The 25443-nt window shown below is 43.0% G+C and overlaps 1 protein-coding gene across 2 annotated transcripts; it reads right to left on the bottom strand.

Moving 5' to 3' along the window:
* Positions 1–845: 845 nt before the first annotated feature.
* On the bottom strand, positions 846–25419 carry LOC134208385 (uncharacterized). 2 transcript variants are annotated; one of them, XM_062684369.1, is made up of 2 exons: positions 24926–25419; positions 846–1238 (listed from the first exon to the last, which is right to left on the bottom strand). In XM_062684369.1, the coding sequence occupies exons 1-2, from the start codon at positions 25350–25352 to the stop codon at positions 916–918; spliced, it is 750 nt and encodes a 249-aa protein (XP_062540353.1). In that variant the 5' UTR covers positions 25353–25419; the 3' UTR covers positions 846–915. The 2 variants fall into 2 exon arrangements, with proteins under 2 accessions (XP_062540353.1, XP_062540354.1); XM_062684370.1 differs by having other exon boundaries at positions 846–1235.
* Between the last annotated feature and the right edge of the window lie 24 nt (positions 25420–25443).

Here is a 25443-nt window from a genome sequence, read left to right as displayed (position 1 = left end):
TCCCACAGAAATCATCCTACTGGAACGTACCTGTCACAACTGCAACCACTCTCATGGTAAATGTTTCAACGAAACAAAACCGTTCTACTCATGCAGACGGAAGGAATTACATGTCAAACATTTATTATGTCTCAAAATATTTGTCAGTTCCGATCAACGGGACGATTCTTGCAAATATTTCAGATACTTGATTCACAGTATTTGTTCCATTAGTAATAAAATGCTCCTACATAATTAACAATCGCAAAATGGACAAAAATTGATGATTGATTTGTTTTTTTTGCCAAAATAATAATACTGGCAAAAATTTCAAAGGTGATTATTCCGGTTGAATATTTTCTCTACTTCCGCGGACAGAGTCCCGTCGCGTTACGTCTCACTTTGCAGGAGAAAAGATGCAGGGTCAGTAATTGTGGAGATAGTGAACACTTACATAGCTGCAACAATATCTGAATACAGCATACGCAATTGGGCTAATCGTGGATGTGTACATCTTCTTCTTATTATCATCACATTCCCCACTGGGACATTGCCGTCTCGCAGGGTAGAATTCATTAAGCACTTCCACATTTGTTACGATGATACTTTTATGCCCAGCGAAATCGAGAATATTCTCTACCCGAAAATTTCCTAAACCAGACCGGGAATCTAACCCAGCCACCGTCAGCATGGTCTTGCTTTGTAACCGCGCATCTTACCGTACGGCTAAGAAAGGATGTGTACAATGTACATGTATGCGATAATAATTATAATTATCAATTGGTAATATGGTACGAGCGTTCAATTATGAGGGAATTCGAATTTCTAAGAACGTAACAAATGAGAATTATATTAGAGTTTTCGTTTGAAAGGTAAATAAAAATAATTTATTAAATAAACATCAAGCCGGTAATCAACCAGACAGTCTTTCGTTCTCTAACTCATGGGTGCCTTCGTCTCCTCGGCCCACCCTCGGTAAGGCGCATTCGACGATCGGCGACGCCTCTCTACCGATGCTCTGTCGTAGTACTCCTTGTAGCTGGCGTCGATCACCTGGCGTCCCTTGTGGTCGCCATCACCTTCGGCGAGCTTCTTCAGTCCAATGATGCCGGCCAGGATCAGGGCCATCGTAGAGACGCCGAGTGCTTTGAACGCTAGTGCTGTGATGGCACCGAATCCGAGCGTTCCCATCATTTTGGCAATCATCACTTTCATCATCAGGAACATTCCAAGGCCATCTTTGTCCTTTTTGCGGGCTTCTGTGAAAAAGGTTCAAACAGGACAAATATATCAGGTTTTGAACACGTAAAAAAATTGATTTTATTTATTATTAAGATTTCTAATACTTTTTTGCCAAAGCAGGCGCATAACCTTTTGTCTGTGCTCTGGGGTCAATATGACCCCAGGCCACTTTGAGTGGCTGCCATTTTTTTAATTTTCAACTGATTCCCCTAATTTTTGGTAGTTTGGTAAAACTCGCCGAGATCTATCTCCTAGGTGCAAATTCACTTCAAAAATCTTTAAAATATGCGCTACAGTGTACTTTTTTCAAAAAACTTACGGTGTCTGTGCTCTGGGGTCAAATTGACCCCAAATTGAAATTGCTATAACTTTTTTAATGCTTGGTCAATTTTGGATTTTTTGGGGCTGTTTTGATAGATAATTTAATCATCTTTCAGGTCGTTACCAAAGATTGACTAGAGGTGAGCGGGTACATCGCGGGGAGGGTTTTTCCTAAAAAGGGTACAAAAACAGTGATTTTTCATGTTTATTTTACTTATATCTGAAAATCCTACCCATTTTGAACTGCACCTTTTCAAAAAGGTTATGCAGGAAGGCGTGTGCTTTGATATGAGGTATTGATTTGTTTAGAGCTTGTTCGCTAGGTGGCGGTATATTTGAATTCATTAATTTAGACTACTCAAGTAATTCCGATATATGGAATTTTCCTCATTGTAAATATTCTTATCGCACAAATTTGCAATTTGTAACTGTCGATATCTTAGCAGAGAGCAGTAGGGTTGCTTTTGTCCCACGTTCCCACTAGCCAGTCTATTGTGAGTGTCTTCTTCTACAATTCATCAAGTATTGAGCATTGAGCTTAGTTCACTTTTATTCATTCTTCGCATCACTACCAAATTCAGATCATTTTATTTAATCTTATTAACTATAAATTCAAATCAACTTCAAATAATTTTAGCACATGTATTCTGGATTCACTCCACCAACGGTTAGTTTGAGTATCGGCTGCTTGTATCGAAGAAGAAGGGTTGATTCACATGCTGGAAATCCCTTTTATACCCGTTGCATATCACTCGTAGACGGAAAAAGGATCTTCATAAACGCTGCTTTCGTTCAGTTGGTACGTTTTAGGTCAACTGCTATTTCGGGCGCTACCATCATGCAATCGATGAACAAGGGATTCTTCTTAAGGGGATGATTGGTTTTAACATCTAGATGGAGCTAGTATATTCGTACAAGAACATCCTGCCCCCTTCAGAAATCACCATTTCTGATGACAAGCTGCTGACTGTTGATGATTACTCCCGTGGTTGATCGATTCGTTGACATCAAGTTGACATTTCTTCAGACGATGTTCATTTACTCGTTGTTTTTTTTGTCAACAACACAGATCCAGCAGCAAAATCGGGAAAATCATATAAAAAATAAGACCCGGTAGAGGGTTTTTATAAAAACTAAATTATTGGAGAGGTGCTTACCTTCTCCCCAATTCAATAGGGCGTTGTGTGTCTATCATTACAGGTTACTCCGGATTCCAACAGGACGCCATCAGGGTCGAAATTTGTTGGAGCGATGACTGGTTTTGCTATTCGGCCTCTGGAATTTTATTGTTTGGATCTGCTGTTGTGTCCTTGGATAATGATATCGGCAGAAGACAAATTTTGTTCACGGGGCGAGTGTAAATACCGTGTGCGGTACGCAAAGTGACAACCCGAGTGTTCCCATCAGCTCCAGGATGCAATTCCTCGATTCTTCCCGTAGGCCAAACCATGGGAGGCGATCTTTCTTCCTTGATGATGACTAGCTGTCCCTTCTCCAGTTTGATTGGCGGATTGCACCACTTCGTTCTCGGCTGCAGTGTGGATAAATATTCCAGATGCCATCTTTTCCAAATGATTTGGAACTTCTTTTGCACTTGGTGCCATTTGGTTAAACGGTTGCAGGGAATTTCCGAAACGTCAACGTCTGGAGCAGCCTTGAGGGCCGACCCAATTAAGAAATGGCCGGGAGTTAGTACCTCATAATCTTCCGGATCATCCGTTAAGGGTGTAATTGGACGTGAGTTTAAACAACACTCTATTTGTGACAAAAGCGTTTCCATATCGTCGTGGGCAAGTAAGTTTGCACTCCAGAACGCGCACAAAATGTTTTTGTGCAGAGTGTATTGCTGCCTCCCATAGGCCGCCAAAATTCGATGCCTTGGGAGGGTTGAAGCGCCAATCAATTTTGTTCGTTGCGCATTCCTGTGCGACAGCTCCGTTATATTCCTTGCTACGAACCAGCTTACGTAGCTCGTTCGCTGCGCCTAGGAAATTACGACCATTGTCGGAGTAGATTTGGTTGGGTAGTCCTCGCCTTGATATAAAACGTCTTAGAGCCTGTAGGAACTTTGCTGTAGTTAAATCAACAATCAGTTCGAGGTGGACTGCCCGTGTCGAGAAGCAAACAAAAACTCCTACGAAAGCCTTTCGAGGTGCCGCACGTCGATGTGGTGCCTGTACAGAAATAGGGCCCCAATAATCTATACCCGTTATGGTAAATGGTCTGCTTGCTGTAACCCGTGAAGCTGGCAATTCCGACATAAACTGCTGCAGCAGTGTTGGACGGGCTCTAACACAAACGACGCAGTTATGCACGATATGCTTGGCCAGATTTCTGGCTCCTGGTATCCAGTATCGCAAGCGAAGAATATTGAGAAGCAATTGTGGGGCGGCGTGTAGATGCTTTTGATGTAGCGAACGAATCAAGAGCGAGGACAATACGTGTTTTCCTGGTAATATAATCTGGTGCCTGCTATTGAAAGGCTGCGGTGCTTGGGTTAAACGGCCCCCAATTCTCATCAGCTGATCCACGATAAAGGGGTGAAACCAACGGAGTTTAGATTTAGAGGAAACCGGTTGAGCCTTTGTTAATGCATTCCATTCTTCATTGTAGGTTTGCTGTTGTATGATTCGTATGATGGTAGCTTCGGCTTCTTCTATCTCCCTTGAGCTCAGGAAAGGATATGATGTTGGCGACGGTGGTTTGCAGTTTCGTATGAATCGACGGCAATACGCTACAACACGCAATAGTTTATCGTAACTCGAAAACCTTCCCACTAGAACATCGACAAACGAAGGTTCAATGGCAATTGTAGTGGCTGATACTTGTATTATCCTTTTTTCATTAAATGCGGCTTCGTTCGGCATGATAGTATTAGCTTTGTTGGGCCACATCGAAGGTTCTAGATGCAACCAGGGAGGACCACACCACCACAGTTTGTCTTGGAGTATGGCGCTCGCTTCTGTTCCTCTGGAAATTCGATCTGCTGGATTCATTTGGCCAGAAACATGGTTCCAGCTACAATTTTGTGTCGCTTGCTGTATCTTAGATACTCGGTTTGCAACAAATGTTACCCAAGTAGTGGGTGTTGCATTCAACCAACAGAGAACAATTGTAGAGTCAACCCAAAAGTATACTTTATCGTAATGGTTCAACGAAGCACCAACTTTTCTCCACAGTTCAGATGCAAGTAGGGCCCCGCACAATTCCAAACGTGGAATGCTTTGTTGCTTAAGAGGCGCAACTCTAGATTTTGCTGTCAGTAGAGCGACTTTGGTGTCTCCAATAGAGTTGGTAGAACGGAGATAACAACATGCACCATATGCGAGCTTTGATGCATCCGAAAAGAAGTGGAGTTGTATAGACGAAGGATTAGGACATAGCACCCATCGCTCAATTCGTAGTTCATTAAGGAAAGGTAGCTGTTTGCAGTACTCCAGCCAACGCTCCCGGATTGCGACTGGTAGTTCCTCGTCCCATCCCAGAGGATCATCACATACACCCTTCAAAGACCACAATTCTTGCATGAAGAGCTTCGCATAGGTTACAACCGGACCAACTAGTCCGATAGGATCGAATAGTCGTGCGATTTTCGACAGTACTGTTCGTTTAGTTGTGGCATTGTTTGCGGTATCAGTATTAAGTGAAATGCGATAGCGTAGAAGATCCGTAGAGGGTTCCCAATACAGTCCCAGTGTCTTTATGCATTGTTCAGGATCGAAATCTACAGTTGATCGCGAAGCCTGATTGTCTTGTGGGACACCTTCCAAGACATCCAAAACGTTGGAGGCCCATTTGCGCAGAACAAACCCTCCCTTAGATAAAAGTGTATCGAGTTGATCTCGAAGTTCTACGGCTTCTGCTACGCTGTCTGCTCCAGAAAAGAGGTCGTCGACGTAGAAGTCTTTACGCAATACTTCAGGCGCCAAAGAAAAATTCTCTTGTTCGTCGTCAGCCAATTTTTGTAGAACTCTTGTGGCTAAAAACGGAGCACAAGCAGTTCCATATGTTACCGTTTTTAGTTCATATGTGTCTAACGGTAAATCAGGAGATGTTCGCCAAATAATACGCTGCAGTGGTGTGTCTCTTTCATCCACCTTAATTTGACGAAACATCTGTTTGATGTCAGCTATCATCATGATTTGATGTGTTCTCGCACGCATTACGATAGACCGCAATTCTTCCTGGACAATTGGCACTACCATGAGGGCGTCATTAAGAGATGATCCACGGTTTGTTTTACACGATGCATCAAAAACGATGCGTACCTTGGTAGTCGTACTTTCATCTCGAATAACTGCATGGTGCGGAAGATGATAACATGGGACAGGTGGCATTTCATAATCGGTGACCTTTTCCATATGTCCCAGGATGGAATACTCTTTCATGAAATCGACGTATTGCATATTGAGCTGGGGTTCTCTTGCGATGCGTTTTTCCATCATATGAAATCTTCTTGTAGCGGTGCGACGGTTGTCACCAAGCGTTGGCAGAACTTGAGATTTCACCGGAAGACGAACAATGTACCGTCCTTGTTGATCACGAGATACAGTATTCTTGAAGTAATTTTCACAGGCTGCTTCTTCAATTGAACGACACGGTGAAGATTCTTCCTCTATTGCCCAGAACCTTTCCATAATCGTTGACAAATCGGAGATAGACGCAACGTTTGAGGTTAGTGGTCTCTTTGTAAGCGGATTAGAAGTCCTGCCGGAAACTATCCATCCGAGCGTGGAGTTAATTAGAGGGGGAAGAGAATCACCTATGTTGATTCGACCTGATACATTGACAATGTCATAGAATACTTCCGCCCCTAGAACTAGATCGATTACCTTACGACTGTAGAAAGTAGGATCAGCAAGTTGGATTCCAGGAGGTATATTCCATGCTGCAGTATCAACTGAGGCAGATGGCAAATCCATTGTTAATTTAGGAAGAACCAAGCACTCGACAGTTGTACTGTAGTTGCAGACTCGTGATCGAATATGAGCAGAAACCACATATTTGGCATTGACAGTCGATTGGCCGATGCCAGCTATTGGAATGGAAACCTTGTTTCGTTGGATACGGGTAGTTTGAAGGAAATTCTCTGAAATAAAGCAGCACTCACTGCCAGAGTCTAATAATGCCCTCACAAGATGCTTTGTTCCATTATCATCTACGAAGAGAACTACGGCAGTGGCGAGGAGAACAGTAGTCTGCCTAGTCTGTTTACGTTCCTCTGTGGAGTGATTGGGAAATTTGGTGAAAGTGGCTGAAGCCGATGTTCGTGACGGTTCTTCTGTGGTATGGGTCATTGCTGGTTTCGTCAAATCTTGAACACGAGTGTGTGTAGCGGATGGGCACAGTTGAGTGTGATGGCGATATCTGCAATTTCGACATGAACTGGATGAAGGACATTCTCGTACAAGGTGCCCTTTGCGTAGGCAGTTTCTACACAACTGAAGACGGCGGATTTCCTTCTCCTTGTCTTCGACATTCAGTTTTGAGAATGTTGGACACATGTAGATGGGATGATGTTCCGAACAGATGAAGCATTTTCGATCCGTGATAACCTGACTGACACTGTTGCATGTACTTGGACGTTGAGTGACTTTCTTATGTTGGATTGATGCGGATGACGATAGTGATGTGTCTGTACTTTTTATATTAAGAGTCTGAAGAACGGATACTCTACGCTGAATGAAGCTTGTGAGATCCTTGAAGGAGACATCGTTTTTGCTCGAACAAAAGTCCTCCCAATCACGACGAGTAGTTGCATCTAGACGGACACTCAGCATTCTGATAAGGATCAGATCCCAGAACTCCGTTTTCTCTCCTAATTGCTGAAGTACCTTCACGTTAGTTTCAAACCTTTCGACTAGTGTATGCAAGTCTGCAGGTGATTCACGTTTTAGGGTTGGAAACTCGAAAAGGGCATTCAGATACGATTGCTTCAATCGGGACTTATTCTGAAAGTGTTCTTCTAGCAAACTCCAAGCTACGGGGTAGTTAGCAGCAGTAATAGGGATTGTTTGTACCAATTTAAGGGCGTCACCGGAAAGAGAAGACCGAAGATAATAGAACTTCTGTATCGTTGAAAGTTCGGCTGAAGAGTGGACCAGAGACATATATAGATCCCTGAAATTGAGCCAATAATCCAAGTTTCCACTAAAAATTGGCAATCTTATGTCCGGAAGGCGAACGTGTGATGACGGAGGGAGTTGTGTGTTCAGATTCTGCGTCGGGGCAACGTTTGTTGGTGATTGGGGTATGGTAGTACTGACGGAGAGGAGGAACCCTTTTACCTTGTAGTAAGACGATTCATATTTAGCTCGATCCTTCAAGTATTGATCTATGGAGGCCTCGTCAGTTGTCTCCAGTTCAGATTGGACTGTACAGTAATCGGCCCATAACTTTATCAGGCTCTCCAAGCGCACTGGGACCTCAAGTGCATGAGTTTCCTCTTCGTACTCGTCAACGAAGTTTTTAATTAATAGAAAAGATGATTGAAGGCTCTTCATACGAGCCTTCAGTGTCTTCAGTCGTCTTTCCGAGGACATTGCGGCGGTCGTAGTGTGAATGTCGATCTGCGAAATCAGATAAACCGCGCAGCACAAAATAGGTTTGATAATAGGTAGTTGGAAATATAATTACCTCCTAGAGGTAATTCAGTGCCTCGTTGGATGTTAAGTGGATGATGTGTCTCAAATTCACGATGAAGTGTGGCGCTGACCGGAGTTCGTCGGCAAGCCCGGATCGTGTAAGTCAGTCTTCTTGAGGCAATTAAGTGCCACGTATGATGTTGAATTGGACGTTGCAAGATATAGTGCGGATTTGACCGGAGTTCGTCGGTCTATCCGGCTCGAAGGACCAGATGTCGATATCTTAGCAGAGAGCAGTAGGGTTGCTTTTGTCCCACGTTCCCACTAGCCAGTCAATTGTGAGTGTCTTCTTCTACAATTCATCAAGTATTGAGCATTGAGCTTAGTTCACTTTTATTCATTCTTCGCATCACTACCAAATTCAGATCATTTTATTTAATCTTATTAACTATAAATTCAAATCAACTTCAAATAATTTTAGCACATGTATTCTGGATTCACTCCACCAACGGTTAGTTTGAGTATCGGCTGCTTGTATCGAAGAAGAAGGGTTGATTCACATGCTGGAAATCCCTTTTATACCCGTTGCATATCACTCGTAGACGGAAAAAGGATCTTCATAAACGCTGCTTTCGTTCAGTTGGTACGTTTTAGGTCAACTGCTATTTCGGGCGCTACCATCATGCAATCGATGAACAAGGGATTCTTCTTAAGGGGATGATTGGTTTTAACATCTAGATGGAGCTAGTATATTCGTACAAGAACAGTAACAATGACGTCTTTAATAAAGTTCGTCTGGTGGGAATGGACTGTCATGTGACGGAATAAATAATTAGGAAATTTACAAATAGGCGGCGCTAGCGTACTTGCAATATTCTTGCATATATGAAATATTGCTTTAGCTTAAGATCCCTCGTACCTACACTCCAGTTGTATTCGGCAACATTGTTCAGGATGTGTAGCACTACAAAGCGGTGCTCAATATAATGAGTACGTTTTCCAATTTTTGAATTTGTGCGATAAGAATATTTACACTGAGGAGAATTCTATATATCGGAATATCTTAAGTAGTCCAAAATAATGAATTCAAATATACCACCACCTGGCAGCCGAGTTCTAAACTTATCAACGCCTCATGCCAGAGCACATGCCTTCCTGCATAACCTTTTTAAAAAAGGTGCAGTTCAAAATGGAAAGGATTGTCGGATATAAGTAAAATAATCATGAAAAATCACTCGTTTCATACCCTTGTTCACTAAAATCCCTCCCCGCGATGTACCCGCCCACCAATAGTCAATCTTTGGTAACGACCTGAAAGATGATTAAATTATCTTTCGAAACAGCCCCATAAATCAAAAATTGGCCAAACATTAAAAAAGTTATAGCAATTTCAATTTGGGGTCAATTTGACCCCAGAGCACAGACAACGTAAGTTTTTTTGAGCACAGACAGAAGGTTAATAATATGTATAAAAAAAACTTATACATCGCATTAGTCACATACATTCCTAAACGTATACTTTTCATTAACTTATGAATGTTATTAGCTTTTTGATATGGGATCGTTCATTAGGTGGCATAATGAAGAGTATAAGTATTTTCGAATGTTTTTTTGCCATACCATAAAAGGATACTTTTTTACGCCAGATTTCCCAGATTAATACAAAAAGTGTGACGAAGGGGAGGGGGGTTGAAAATCGAAAGTTTTTGCGTGATGTACCTTATGGATCTTCCCTTGCTTTATTCCTTCTTTTGTATGAATTTGTTTGGTGGTGAGCAAGCAGGGCACATCCGTACGTTCAAGTGCAGCTCAGTTTTTTTTTGCGTCAGAAAATTTTCCACACAAAATTTAATTAAATATTGAAAAGTGAACCAACTGAAATCGAATTTAAAAGAAATAACAACAAGCTTTCATGAAATCGACGATGATGTAACCAAGATACGCACAGATATACGTCTCTCAACATTCGGATGAAATCGGAACTTGTTCAGGATTCAATGCTTGTGCTGTAAGGGATCGTTAAACGGTGCCACGGTTGGACGCATTCATGATTCTTCTATCGTACGGCGGATCTGTTAGGACGTTTTTAGGATGAGGCACACGTGTCTTTTGGTTATAAATACACAGACCGTAAGATTGCTAAAGTCTACGGTGGTGAGTTTTTGCGGCGAAATGGCTAGTAGAAATTTGCATAAAGTACTACGAATGTTTTGTAGTTTTTTCTTGATTTTTTCAATTGCCCTCATTTGCAGATTACATTTACCGGTTAACCGGTTACTCTATTTGCTGGTCTTTGACTTCATAAGAACGTTAGAAAATATTTCGATCTTCCAGGAATATTTCTGGTCCACCAGAAATCATTATGGACTTCCGAAAAATATAATACAACTTTTCGTAATTCGAGAAAAATAATGAATAATTACACTAAATCACATGTACAGCTCAATTGGTATTCATTTGTTTTTGTGTTTGATGATTGGTGTTCACTAAATAAAACAGCTTTAACCACAAACTCAGTAAATTAAATATTAAAGTAACAGGTCAACCTTTCTTCTATCGATGTTCCCGACAGGATAACCAATTTTCTAAGCAGCTGATTGATTTTCAGCTGCTTAGAAAATTGGTTTACCTGTCGGGAACAAACTAAAAAATAAACTGGTTTCCTTTCCTTCTACAATGCTTTCCAATCCCTTTTTTAAGTGTTGATGAAAGGTTCAACTACCCTACCTTTGGGTTGTTGGATTTTATCGACAAACTGGATCTATACAGGAGGAACAGGAGATAGACTTTATTTGCCGTTTGGAGTTATTCTGCTCAGAAAAACTTTTTTTCTGCTGCTCGTAATAAATAATTCCGAATTCAAACACACCAAATAACGATTTTTGCCTTCCAACAATTCGATAATAAATTTTCTCATTAGCTGCGATGGCGAAGTTTGTTTACTTTCTGTTCGCCTCTTACTCTCTACACTGTCTACCACCACCAGCGATGCCAGGGGATATTTTTAAATGTCTTCACAGTCGAGTAAAAATGTCTTCAAATGTCTTCAATATCAAAATTACGATAATCAGTGAGAAATTTCAAAATCCAACAGGTTTGTAATTTCAAGCATCTCCTTGTTTTTTGTAGCATTTATTTTTTAACACTCAAATTGTTAGAATTCAAGAGAATGTTCCTTCAAATCATCACGAGTAAGGGCGGATTTTTTTAACTGAATTTCCATGTGGAATTTTTCTCTTTTTTAAGAAGTCCCTGAAGGGATTCGGAAGAATTTACCGTGAAATACTTGAAGAAACTTCCACAAGATTTTCTGAAGAAATTTCTGGAAGAATTTGTGAAGAAACTTCAGGATAAACTCCTGATGGATTTTTCGGAAGAATTCCTAAAGAAACTCCTAAAAGGTACGGAAGAATTGCTGTTGTAACATCTAAAGGATTTTCTGAAGGAACTTCCAGATAAACTTCTAAAGGAATTTCCGGGTGATATGCTAGTTCCATTAGCATGGAACTTGCGGAGGAATTGCTGAATTCGTGAAGGATTTTTCTGAGGAATTCCTGAATGATTTTCCTGAGCAAATACTGAAAGGATTTGCAGTGGAGCCCCTGAAGAAATGTTTGAAGAAACTTCCGGAGGAAGTTCTGCATAACTTTTTGGAGGAACTACCTGAGGTATTGTTGCAGGAATTTCCGAAACAATTTCTGAAGGAAATTACAGAGAAATTCTGGAGTATAATCTTAGAGGTATTATTGGAGGAATTCCTGGAGAAACTTCCGAGGGGATTTTTGGAAGAATTTCCGAACGAATGCCTGCCGGCATTTCTGGAAGAACTGGTGGAGGAAGTTGTGAAAGAAACAATTTGTATAAGAACGACTGCAGAAACGACTGGAGGTATTTTCAACGGAATTCTTCGAGGATCCTACGAAGAAATTTCTGGACGAATTTATGGAGGAGCTCCTAGAAATATTTCTAAACGAATTTCTGGAGAAATTTTCTGAAAAATTTCTGAAGGAATTTGCGGACGAATTCCTGGAGGAATTTCAGAAAGAATTCCAGATAGGGCTTTACTGGAGAAATTCTTAGAATGGTTCCCAGATAAAAATCTGGAAGAGTTTCCAAAGATATTTCTAGAAAATATACCAAAGGAATTCAAGGAAGAATTCAACGAGAAAGTGTAACGAGTGTCCTCTGAACTTTCTACTGAGTCTTTAAAAAAACTGTAACGGATTTGTTTAGGAAATTTCTCTGATTTTTTTCATCAAATTATTTACCGTGGCAATTGTGAGAAATAGCCATTCAACACCAGAACAATTTCAATTTCTTGTCGACATTCGTAAGAATTTTCGAACTTGGAAACTAAAGGAAATTTACTGAGAAAATTGAAAATAATTTCCTGTTGAAATTTAGAACTTTCTGTAAAAATGTGGTACATGGAAAATCCGAAGAGACATCCTTAACATTTCAAATACAAATCCGGAGTACATCCCACGAAAATTAAGACAAATTTCTTGTGGAAATGTAAAAAAAAATCATTGTGGGAGTTTAGATGATTTCCCCGCAAGAACATAGACAAAATCTTGTGGAAATTGAGATGAATCTTCCATTTAAATTTTGGAGTAATTCCTTCATTTGCCCATACGGAAATTATTATAAATTTCCAAGCTAATTTGAAAAGAATTTTCAATTTTAATTCTCTTGAATTTTTACGAGAAATTCATGGAAAATTCTCCTTATTTCACGGGAAATTATTTTTGAAAACGAAATTTTCACTACAAATTATTTCTTAAACTCACAGAAAATTCAAAGAGTTCTTCAAAATCTATTCTTATTCTCGACGGGTATTCTGGAAATACCGATTACACAGAGAAACAGACGTCTTACTCATCGTTCCATCGTTCACCTTTTTAATGGTAGATATTTTTTTTGTAGGTGGTTAATCGACCCCTATGGCGCTTCGATCAATTTTGCTAGTGTTTGACTTTTGCGCACCACCACCATTTGGTTGGGGCTTGGCGACACTCAGTGATTTTGGCATTGGAAGGCAATGCTTCCGTGACGATGATTTTGATTGCATTTTGTTCTAAGTTTCTCTGTTTCTCTGTACCGAAAAGATCAGATGAATTATGAAGAAATTAAATTAAAAAATTGTTGTAGCTCAACAGTTTTTTTAATTTTTTTTTAGATATAATCAAGTCATTGTAGAATTCTGTCTTTTTTACCGTTTAGAATAAATTGCGTTCTGATGCAATGATCGAAATACTTTTTTAAGAGACACGTCGAAAATGCCACCGCTACCTAGGAAATTTTAAACGAATGCTGCAATCGCAAGTTTTTGAACCAGCACACAACTGAAAAAAGCACGTTTGACGTCTAAAATGTGTTGCAGTTATCAACCTTGTCGATGTGTTTTGGCGTTTAAGATTTTTAGCCCGGGACATAAGTTTATTATGTATAACTTTTGTAATATTTATATTCTCTGCATATAGAAGTCGCAGAATTTATAAGTTAGTAATCAATTTTCTATTCACTGGCTTATTGATTGTTTTTTTTATACTTTATTTAAGTGATTTTAAAATTTTAAAATTAAGTTTATCACTAGCTTTTTGATTGTCTTCAAGTACCTTTAAATAGGAAGATAAGTCTTCAAATATTTAGAAAAGTCTTCAAAATGTCTTCATGAAATAAATGTCTTCACAGAGATTCAAATGTCTTCAAATTGAAGACATATCTTCAAATCTGGCATCCCTGGACCACCACCATTATACCTTCTCTCTTCGCTTCTCTTACACTACTACTACTACTAAGCGCGAACTGTCATGTTGCCCGTTATGCTGCAACCAGGGCTGTTAATGCGGCGTCGTAACACCCCAGCCCGTAACATCCGGTCTCTCCGGATTTACCGAATCTCCAAAGCCGCTAGATTCACCACACCTTGTCTTTGAACATTGTCGTCCGCAGTTCTCATTTCATTTCATTTATTTAGTTAACATCTAAACAGATAACACTGAATCAACAATTTGACGCCACAATGCACGGTTCGAGGCCGCATCTCTCCATCCTCGGATACGCCCCACGCTCGCCAAGTAATTTTGCACCTGGTCTGCCCATCTCGCTCGCTGCGCTCCACGCCGTCTCGTACCTGCCGGATCGGAAGCGAACACCATCTTTGCAGGGTTGCTGTCCGGCATTCTTGCAACATGTCCTGCCCATCGTACCCTTCCGGCTTTAGCTACCTTCTGGATACTGGGTTCGCCGTAGAGTTGGGCGAGCTCATGGTTCATTCTTCGCCGCCACACACCGTCAAAGATGGTCCTAAGCACCCGTCTCTCGAATACTCCGAGTGCTTGCAAGTCCTCCTCGAGCATTGTCCATGTTTCATGTCCGTAGAGGACAACCGGTCTTATAAGCGTATTGTACATGACACATTTGGTGCGGTGGCGAATCTTTTTCGACCGCAGTTTCTTCTGGAGCCCGCAGTAGGCCCGACTTCCACAGATGATGCGCCTTCGTATTTCACGACTAACGTTGTCAGCCGTTAGCAAGGATCCGAGGTAGACGAATTCCTCGACCACCTCGAAGGTATCCCCGTCTATCGTAACACTGCTCCCCAGGCGGGCCCTGTCGCGCTCGGTTCCGCCCACAAGCATGTACTTTGTCTTTGACGCATTCACCACCAGTCCAACTTTTGTTGCTTCACGTTTCAGGCGGGTGTACAGTTCTGCCACCTTTGCAAATGTTCGGCCGACAATGTCCATGTCATCCGCGAAGCAAATAAATTGACTGGATCTGTTGAAAATCGTACCCCGGCTGTTACACCCGGCTCTCCGCATGACACCTTCTAGCGCAATGTTGAACAACAGGCTCGAAAGTCCATCACCTTGTCTTAGTCCTCGGCGCGATTCGAACGAACTGGAGCGTTCGTCCGAAATCTTCACACAGTTTTGCACACCATCCACCGTTGCTTTGATCAGTCTGGTAAGCTTCCCAGGGAAGCTGTTCTCGTCCATAATTTTCCATAGCTCTACGCGGTCTATACTGTCGCATGCCGCCTTGAAATCAACGAACAGATGGTGCGTTGGGACCTGGTATTCATGGCATTTTTGAAGGATTTGCCGTACAGTAAAGATCTGGTCCGTTGTCGAGCGGCCGTCAACGAAGCCGGCTTGATAACTTCCCACGAACTCGTTCACTAATGGTGACAGACGTCGGAAGATGATCTGGGATATCACTTTGTAGGCGGCATTAAGGATGGTGATCGCTCGAAAGTTCTCACACTCCAGCTGGTCGCCTTTCTTGTAGATGGGGCATTAAACCCCTTCCTTCCACTCCTCCGGTAGCTGTTCAGTTTCCCAGATTCTGACTATCAATTTGTGCAAGTGGCTAGCTTTTCCGGGCCCATTTTGATGAGCTCAGCTCCGCTACCATCCTTACCAGCTGCTTTATTGGCCTGTACTCTCAGCGCCATTTAAATGTTCCTCGTAGTGCTGGTCCACCTTTCGATCACCACACGTTCGTCCGTCAAGATGCTCCCATCCTTATCCCGGCACATTTCGACTCGTGGCACGAAGTATTTGCGGGATGCGTTGAGTTTCTGATAAAACTTGCGTGTTTCTTGGGAACGGCACTGTTCCATCTCCTCGCACTCCGCTTCTTCCAGGCGGCGTTTCTTCTCCTGAAAAAGGCGGGTTTGTTGTCTCCGCTTTCGTTTATAAAGTTCCACGTTGCCGGGTACCTTGCTGCAGCGCGACCACCCGCGCTGCGTCCTTCTCATCCAGAATCTGTCTGCACTCTTCGTCGAACCAATCATTCCGTCGACTTCGTCCCACATACCCGACGTTGTTCTCCGCTGCGTCGTTAATGGCTGCTTTAACTGTATATCAGCAATCCCCAAGAGGGGCCCCATCGAGCTCACCCTCTTCCGGCAACGCTGCCTCGAGATGCTGGGCGTATGCAGTGGCGACATCAAATTGCTTCATTCGCTCTAGGTCGAACCGCGGCGGTCGTCGGTACCGAAAATTGTTGATGACGGATAGTTTTGGATGCAGTTTAACCATCACCAGATAGTGGTCAGAGTCGATGTTAGCGCCATGATATGTGTGTGCCATGATATAAGTGTCGTCAAAACGTGGTCGATGTGTGATTCTGTCTGCATTAGTGATCTTCAAGTGTACCGGAGGCTGTGTTGGAAGTAGGTGCTGCGAATGGCCATATTCTTGGAGGCGGCGAAATCAATTAGTCGTAGGCCGTTTTCGTTCGTCAGCCGGTGAGTGCTGAACTCATTGGCGTAACTACAGGGGGCTAGGGGGGGCTATAGCCCCACCAAGGATCTGGCTAGCCCCCCGTAGAAAATTAGTTACATTGTATAAGTATTGTACATATCTAGTCCACTGATTATATACGGGGGTAAATGCAGAGAAAGGATTGTCTTCATTATCCAATCCCTCTCTTCGAAACACTACAGCAAGTTGAATCTATTCGCTCTACTTTTTCAACTTCGAGCAATAGTTATAAGGCTTGCTCACGACAAAATCTGGATCCTTCAAACATGTTATAACTTATGAAATACCAAAGGAAATACCTCATCAACAAGTGAATTAAAAATATATTATTAGTATTACAAGTACTTAATGGATAATGGACAATTCCTTGAGATTTTCAAATTTTTCCAGGGTTTTGTGAGTAATTGTTATCTAAATCAAGCGTATGATCTTAACCTTCCTAACTAATACCAATCCTAAAAGCTGCAGCGCATTTCAATTATCACTGTAGGCTTCTTGAGAAGGGTTCAGTAAAACTCTTGGCTTTCAAGTAGAGGTAACTAAAAGTTGAATAAGAAAGAACTTTGTATTCTTTCGGATGGATTTTTAAAACTCTGCATACTATTTAATTCTCTAAACTCCTATTGTCGCTGCAGCAATGAAACAAGTGAAAATGTCTCAGTAGGCATGAAACAGATCTACTGAGAGAAAAGATGTGTTAAATGTTCCTATGTGTTATCAAATGCTCCTATAAGTTAATTTGTTGCAATTTTTTAACTAAATTAAAAATAACGACCTTATTGGTTGTATTGGGATGCAAAACTGATTTTTTTTAAATCATCCTAGAAGTTATTCTAACAGAAAAGAAAGGTTAGTTTGTTGTGGTCAGATCGCCGTTTGAAAGCTCGTAGGAATTGTCAGGCCATTGAATTGAAAGCTAGCGAAAAGAGTTTAACTAACTAATATTTAATTTTTAATGTATTCTAGGTTCGAAGCAAATAAAAAAAAATCCTTTGAAAATCCGGATCGTGCTTCACATTCTATTTACGGCGAGCCTATTTACCAATCAAGGATTTTGGGAATCCTACGAGATATCTATATTTTTGAAACAGGACTGAGCGTCGATGAACATCATTTGAAATATTTAAGTCGTCCATTGATATCTGGTCGACCAACAATACATCAGTTGAATCGAGCAAAAATGGTGTTAAATTAGAAAAGTTTTAAAAAAAGTTAGCCCCCCCTAGAATTTTTCATTAGTTACGCCAATGGCTGAACTTCCCAATAATCGGTCTAAACTTCTCCTCCTGGCCAACCTGAGCGTTCAATTCGAGGCGAGGGCAGCTGTCGTACTCACGTTCCAGCTGCGCGTATAATGCGTCCATATCATCATCAGTACTTGCGGAGTGTTGGCTATGGACGTTGAAGAGCCGGCATTTAATCCTCAACCTGCATATACTCTCGTTGATCGGGCACCACCAGATCACGCGCCTTTGTTTATCGCCCATCACTATGAAAGCTGTTCCCAGCTCGTGTGTGTTGCCGCAGCATCATTGATCCCTTTGAACAAACCTCCTGGAGCGCTCCGATGCCGAATCCACGGTCGTTGAGCCATTCGGCGAGTATGCGTATCCACGAACCGAGTTTCCAATCGCTAGTCCCTTTCCATCGCGGTGATCTTCGCCGATGGTTCCGATCCGTAATCTCTTGTTAATTTTTCGTCGCGTGAGTTTTTTTTTGGCTGGCAAGGTCCTGCAACTTGACACCAAACCCCCTAAATTTCCGGAGGACCATTCCTTCATATTTCCGTTGGACCATGGTGCACAGTTTCACTTAGAGTCCCTCGGTGGCACTCTGACGATGATCAGCCACCCCTAACATGGAAAACAGACGCTGTTGTGAGCCGCTCTTAACATGAAGAACAGGCGCTCAGCTAGATTTGCACCTCCGGAGAGGAGCAAAACCCCCCTGCCCTGTCAGCATACGACAATAGTTCCCATCAGGGTTGGTTACCCGATCTTCCCTAAGGTTGCTCGTATCCCGGCCAGCACCACGAGAAGGTAGGGATAGTAGTTGCTGGGTAAGAGGCTAAGGATCGCGAGATGGGGTCTATTTTATTCCATCAGGTACGCGAAGTACCGATGGTACGCTTTGCCCAGCATTTGCCAACCATGGTAATGGAAAGAAAACCAATAAAACTATATTAATTAAGCCTCATTTTGACGTAGGTTTACGTCTGTCTTTTCTATATTGGGCTACACATTGCGATTGCGAAAATCGAAAACCGTCACGAAAATATGATAGAATTTGATCGTTGATATCTCAGCCATTTCTCAATGTATTTCCAATATTTTTGGACCATTCGATCGAGGATGAATTAACGCTTTATCGTATTGTTCCAAAAATACAGATTTTTAACTATTTGATATTGCAAATTGTTTTAGTAAAACAACCAATCCCGTGTATGCATCATAAGCACAGACATCAAAATCAAGCAACTTGCGGGTTTGGATCTAATCCTCGGTACGAACAAGCAGACATCGCAGAGGAGCGCAAACAGCAGCACGATGATACTGGTAGCAGTTTCAACAGAAAACCATCGCATTGATGGTGGTTGTCGGCGTCGGTGGTCATCATTCAACCACGACGAACCAGCACTTTATGTGAAGAAAAGGTTGATTAGAAAAATGAGTTCAGTGCGTGATTTCTCTTGTTTCGGACTGCAGAACGATCACGCGATCGGCCGAAATATTTGTTCTGCATTGCGCGGCCGGTAATAAAAATCAGTTCAGTGCGTGATTTCTCTTGTTTCGGACTGCAGAACGATGACGCGATCGGCCGAAATATTTGTTCTGCATTGCGCGGCCGGCAATAAAAATCAGTTCAGTGCGTGATTTCTCTTGTTTCGGACTGCAGAACGATCACGTGATCGGCCGAAATATTTGTTCTGCATTGCGCGGCCGGTAATAAGAGTAGCTATCGAACAAGTAAGTGCAGTGCGTGTTTTAGTCGTCGGGAAAGGAATAAAGTATCTATCTTGTGTTCGGTGGCTCATGCGCATGTCGCGCGCGGTCGAAAAAAGCGAGTTCTTCAATAGTTTGCTGTAGCCATCGAACAAGTGAGTACAGAGTGCTGCGCTTCCGTGCGGTCGTCCAAAACGCGAATCTCCTTAGCTTCATATGCCACCGGACGTGCATGTTTTTTTAACTTTTAACTCGTATTAGTGTCATTTCCCATCCCATAGATCGCATCGCTTACCAAAGTGAATCCAGATAAATTATTCTTTGTAACTAAGACGATATCCTATCCCAAGACAATCGTGGAGATGCAGAGGTATACTCGGTCTCTAGTAGCAACGAGAGTCGGACTAACAATCCTTCCATTCCTATATGACCGTAAGGACGTGGCCGGCGCCGTTATTGACTTTAAATATTTGAGCTCCCGAAACGTGTACATTGAGAATGGGTAGCTAATCCCAAGCCCCATTCATTGTGTTCTCTGTACAATTTCGCAAGTTCAGTCAATCACGGAGTAACAACTACGAATTGTGCGGTCATAATGCTCATGCTCATGCTTATGCTCTTGAAAGGAGGCTTCCGAGCCTCTTGAAAGGAGGCTTCCGGGCCTCTTGGAAGGAGGCTTCCGAGCCTCTTGGAAGGAGGCTTCCGAGCCTCTTGAAAGGAAGCATCCGAGCCTCTTGAAAGGAGGCTTCCGAACCTCTTGAAAGGAGGCTTCCGAGCCTCTTGAAAGGAGGCTTCCGAGCCTCTTGAAAGGAGGCTTCCGAGCCTCTTGAAAGGAGGCTTCCGAGCCTCTTGAAAGGAGGCTTCCGAGCCTCTTGAAAGGAGGCTTCTGAGCCTCTTGAAAGGAGGCTTCTGAGCCTCTTGAAAGGAGGCCTGAGCCTCTTGAAAGGAGGCTTGAGCCTCTTGAAAGGAGGCTTCTGAGACTCTTGTAAGGAGGTTTCTGAGCCTCTTGAAAGAAGACTTCTGAGCCTCTTGAAAGGAGGCTTCTGAGCCTCTTGGAAGGAGGCTTCTGAGCCTCTTGGAAGGAGGCTTCTGAGCCTCTTGAAAGGAGGCCTGAGCCTCTTGGAAGGAGGCTTCTGAGCCTCTTGGAAGGAGGCTTCCTGAGCCTCTTGGAAGGAGGCTTCTGAGCCTCTTGGAAGGAGGCTTCTGAGCCTCTTGGAAGGAGGCTTCTGAGCCTCTTGGAAGGAGGCTCTGAGGCCTCTTGGAAGGAGGCTTCTGAGCCTCTTGGAAGGAGGCTTCTGAGCCTCTTGAAGGAGGCCTGAGCTCTTGGAAGGAGGCTTCTGAGCCTCTTGGAAGGAGGCTTCTGAGCCTCTTGAAAGGAGGCTTCTGAGCCTCTTGAAAGGAGGCTTCTGAGCCTCTTGAAAGGAGGCTTCTGAGCCTCTTGAAAGGAGGCCTGAGCCTCTTGAAAGGAGGCTTCTGAGCCTCTTGAAAGTAGGCTTCTGAGCCTCTTGAAAGGAGGCTTCTGAGCCTCTTGAAAGGAGGCTTCTGAGCCTCTTGAAAGGAGGCTTCTGAGCCTCTTGAAAGGAGGCTTCTGAGCCTCTTGAAAGGAGGCATCTGAGCCTCCTGAAAGGAGGCTGAGCCTCTTGAAAGGAGGCTTGAGCTCTCTTGAAAGGAGGCTTGAGCCTCTTGAAAGGAGGCTTCTGAGCCTCTTGAAAGGAGGCTCTGAGCTCTTGAAAGGAGGCTTCTGAGCCTCTTGAAAGGAGGCTTCTGAGCTCTTGAAAGGAGGCTTCTGAGCCTCTTGAAAGGAGGCTTCTGAGCCTCTTGAAAGGAGGCCTGAGCCTCTTGAAAGGAGGCTTCTGAGCCTCTTGAAAGGAGGCTCTGAGCCTCTTGAAAGGAGGCCTGAGCCTCTTGAAAGGAGGCCTGAGCCTCTTGAAAGGAGGCTTCCTGAGCCTCTTGAAAGGAGGCTTCTGAGCCTCTTGAAAGGAGGGCTGAGCCTCTTGAAAGGAGGCCTGGAGCCTCTTGAAAGTAGGCATCTGAGCCTCTAGAAAGGAGGCTTTTGAGCTTCTTGAAAGGAGGCTTCTGAGCCTCTTGAAAGGAGGCTTCTGAGCCTCTTGAAAGGAGGCTTCTGAGCCTCTTGAAAGGAGGCTTCTGAGCCTCTTGAAAGGAGGCTTCTGAGCCTCTTGAAAGGAGGCTTCTGAGCCTCTTGAAAGGAGGCTTCTGAGCCTCTTGAAAGGAGGCCTGAGCCTCTTGAAAGGAGGCTCTGAGCCTCTTGAAAGGAGGCTTCTGAGCCTCTTGAAAGGAGGCCTGAGCCTCTTGAAAGGAGGCTTCTGAGCCTCTTGAAAGGAGGCTCTGAGCCTCTTGAAAGGAGGCTTCTGAGCCTCTTGAAAGGAGGCTTCCTGAGCCTCTTGAAAGGAGGCTCTGAGCCTCTTGAAAGGAGGCTTCTGAGCCTCTTGAAAGGAGGCTCTGAGCCTCTTGAAAGGAGGCTTCTGAGCTCTTGAAAGGAGGCTTCTGAGCCTCTTGAAAGGAGGCTTCCTGAGCCTCTTGAAAGGAGGCTTCTGAGCCTCTTGAAAGGAGGCTTCTGAGCCTCTTGAAAGGAGGCTTCTGAGCCTCTTGAAAGGAGGCTTCTGAGCTCTCTTGAAAGGAGGCCTGAGCCTCTTGAAAGGAGGCTTCCGAGCCTCTTGAAAGGAGGCTTCCGAGCCTCTTGAAAGGAGGCTTCCGAGCCTCTTGAAAGGAGGCTTCCGAGCCTCTTGAAAGGAGGCTTCCGAGCCTCTTGAAAGGAGGCTTCCGAGCCTCTTGAAAGGGGGTTTACGATTTTTTTAATTGTAATATATCCTCCATTACGCATTTTTATCCGAGGTACCCCTTGGGGTATACGAAGGTACCCCCAGGGGTACATGTACCCCAGGTTGAGAACCGCTGACGTAGAATACTTCTTAAGCTGAAAGGCAGTTGTTGTTGCGAGACGATTTGTTGTTTGGCAGCAGAGTTATGCAGAGTAATCCGATAAAATCTTGGCGAAATGCCTTAAGATCTACATAGGTAACCAGAGATCTATCGGACTGTTTCTATAAGTATAAATACATTTTATGGTGTATATAATAGAAAGCGTCCTTGGGATCTATTCATGTTCATCTAAAATCCCTGGATTAAGCCCGGATGTTGTTCAACATTGCGCTAGAAGGTATCATGCGGAGAGTCGGGTGATTAAGCCAGGATACGATTTTCAACAGATCCAGTAAATTTATTTGTTTCGCGGATGACATGGCCTATTTTTCGGCCGAATATTTGCAAAGGTAGCAGAACTGTACACCCGCCTGAAGCGTGAAGCAACAAAAGTTGTACTGGTGGTGAATGTATCGAAGACAAAGTACATGCTAGTGGGCGGAACCGAGTGCGACAGGGCCCGCCTGGGAAGCAGTGTTACGATAGACGGGGATACTTTCGAGGTGGTCGAGGAATTCGTCTACCTTGGATCCTTGCTAACGGCTGATAACAATGTAAGTCGTGAAACACGAAGGCGCATCATCTGTGGAAGTCGGGCCTTCTACGGGCTCCAGAAGGAACTGCGATCGAAAATGATTCATCGCCGCACTAAATGTGTCATGTACAAAACGCTGATAAGATCGGTAGTCCTCTACGGACATGAAACATGGACAATGCTCGAGGAGTAATTGCAAGTACTCGGAGTATTCGAGAGACGGGTTCTTAGGACCATCTTTGGCGGTGTGCAAGAAGACGGTGTGTGGCGGCGAAGAATGAACCACGACCTCGCCCAGCTCTATGGCGAACCCAGTATCCAGAAGGTAGCTAAAGCCGGAAGGGTACGATGGAAACGGCATGCTGCAAGAAAACCTTAGAGCAACCCTGCAAAGATGGCGTTCGTTTCCGATCTGGCAGGTACGAGACGGTATGGAGCGCATCAAGCGAGGTGTGCAGTACAGGTGCAAAACGACTTGGCGAGCGTGAGGCGCATTCGAGGATGAAGAGATGCGGCCTCGAACCGCGTATTGTGGCGTCAAATTGTTGATTTAGTGTTCTATGTTTAGATGTAAACCTCATAAATGAATAAATAATATGACCGGATGTAACACATGTCATATGTGATATATCGAATAGAATGCTTTCATGGCATATGTTCTAACGTACTTCAAGAAATGCCGACAGTAACACCTTAAGATCTACATTAGAGTGGCCCAGCCTAGTATGGGGAGAATAAAAAGTCATCGGATTCTACGGGCACCCTCCAGGATTTTTTCAAAAGAGAATTTTCCAGGAGAATTTCATTAACATCAAATCAATTGCGACAGCTTATGCAATAACCGATCAGGCTGAAATTTTCAGAGAATGATTTTCTTACCTAAAGGCAAAATCCTGGATGGTGCCCCGTAGAATCGGACGACTTTTTGTATCCTGGGCCAGAAATCTGTTCAGCCTGAAATCTGAGGGTTTGTTACAAATATTGCATATGTCTTCTGTTATCCAAAAAATCCCTGATAAAAGGCCGTAAGGTCTACGCGCGTAACTAAAGATCTATCAGATTGTTTCAAATGTGGTATACGCCCTTTGTCGTATTGGCCCGATTTTGTCGGACTCGGTTTCATCACGTTTTCGGCTTGACTTCATCGCATTTTACATTACCAAGCCATAGCTGCTTTATATTAATGGTATGGAACCCTGACAAAACCAGTTCACAAGAAGATGTCACCCAACTTGTAAAGTCTTCAATATCTGCTTCCGATACGGGAGTTGATCTCAAGATTTTGACTCTATGGAGCTCGTAAGCTACCTAGAACCCATAACATCAAAAACCACTTGAAAATGGGGCCACACTCCTTGTTAAATCGCAAATAACTGCCTCCTAACAAAGGTTAGATCTTGACTCTATGGGCTTCGTAAACAATCTTAAACCCATGTCTACACAGATATACATGATTTAAAATGTATTTTCATTCACATATTTGGAGCATGCAAACAAACGCAACATTCAATCTATCTTACTGTTAATTTTAATCAAAATAAATTTAAACTGTGCTAGCTTGTAAATTTCAGTCAAATTTAATTGAATAACAAATGTTAATTCGTTTGTTGGGATTATCTGTTTTTCTATGCATCGTTGATTTTTTTTAAATTAATTGATGTGTTTTTGAAATGCAAACTTATACCATTATGGGATCACAGAACTTGTTAGTTATTCAATAATTGGCTCCGTTACGAAGGTTAATCTCTAGATTTTACTTTATGAAGTTATAGCTCCTTAGAATGCATACTTGTATCAATATGAGGTCACAAAACTTGTCAATTCTTCGATAATTGCCTTCATTCCGAATATTGTTCGCCAGATCTTGACTCTACGGAGTTCGTAGACTACCTAGAACACATGACAACAACAAGAACTACTTGAAATGCAAACTCATACCAAAAATGGAGTCACACAGCTTGTTAAATCTTCAATAACCTTAGGTACATAGAGCGTAGAAAGAGGGAACGTTATTTCGAATTTGGTGCTTAAAAAAGAGGTTTTATAGTAAAACGCAAACAACAGACAGTTGATCGATGAATCCCAAATCACGCGTAAACAAATTACCTTCCATTTCGCCCCGCATCTCTTCTTGGACATTTTTCACCATCGTCTGAATTACATTCGGGATATCACTTTTCCGCAATATTTCACCAACATTAATCTTGACCTCATGGCTAGTCAGATATCGAGTAATCCGGCCCAGTACGCTCGTATCGTCGAAGTCTACCTCGTTAATTGACCTGTATGCCTCAGCATCGCCTTTCCGAGGGGACGCAGCAACCACTTCCACTCCCGTAAAAAGTTTTAGTGATTTCTCGCCAGATAATCGCTTGAGCCCGTTTTGCACAATCTTCGATCCGAAACAGTAGAACTCACTTTCCACCCCGGCACAGTCTTTAAAAATATCTTGCGAATCAACGGGTAAAGCCGCTCCCACGAGTAAAAGCACCAACGCCACCAACAACGACGATCGCACATTTGAGTGTTGCATTTTGGATTCTTGATCTCTGGAGCAGCTCCACCAATTGGATGAAGGTGAACACGGGGGTCCGGAACTGTTTCTCGTCTGAGCACAACTGACG

This window comes from Armigeres subalbatus, chromosome 1 (assembly GCF_024139115.2).
Source record: "Armigeres subalbatus isolate Guangzhou_Male chromosome 1, GZ_Asu_2, whole genome shotgun sequence".
Lineage (NCBI taxonomy): Eukaryota > Metazoa > Arthropoda > Insecta > Diptera > Culicidae > Armigeres > Armigeres subalbatus.
This window is presented reverse-complemented; position numbering and strand designations above follow the sequence as displayed.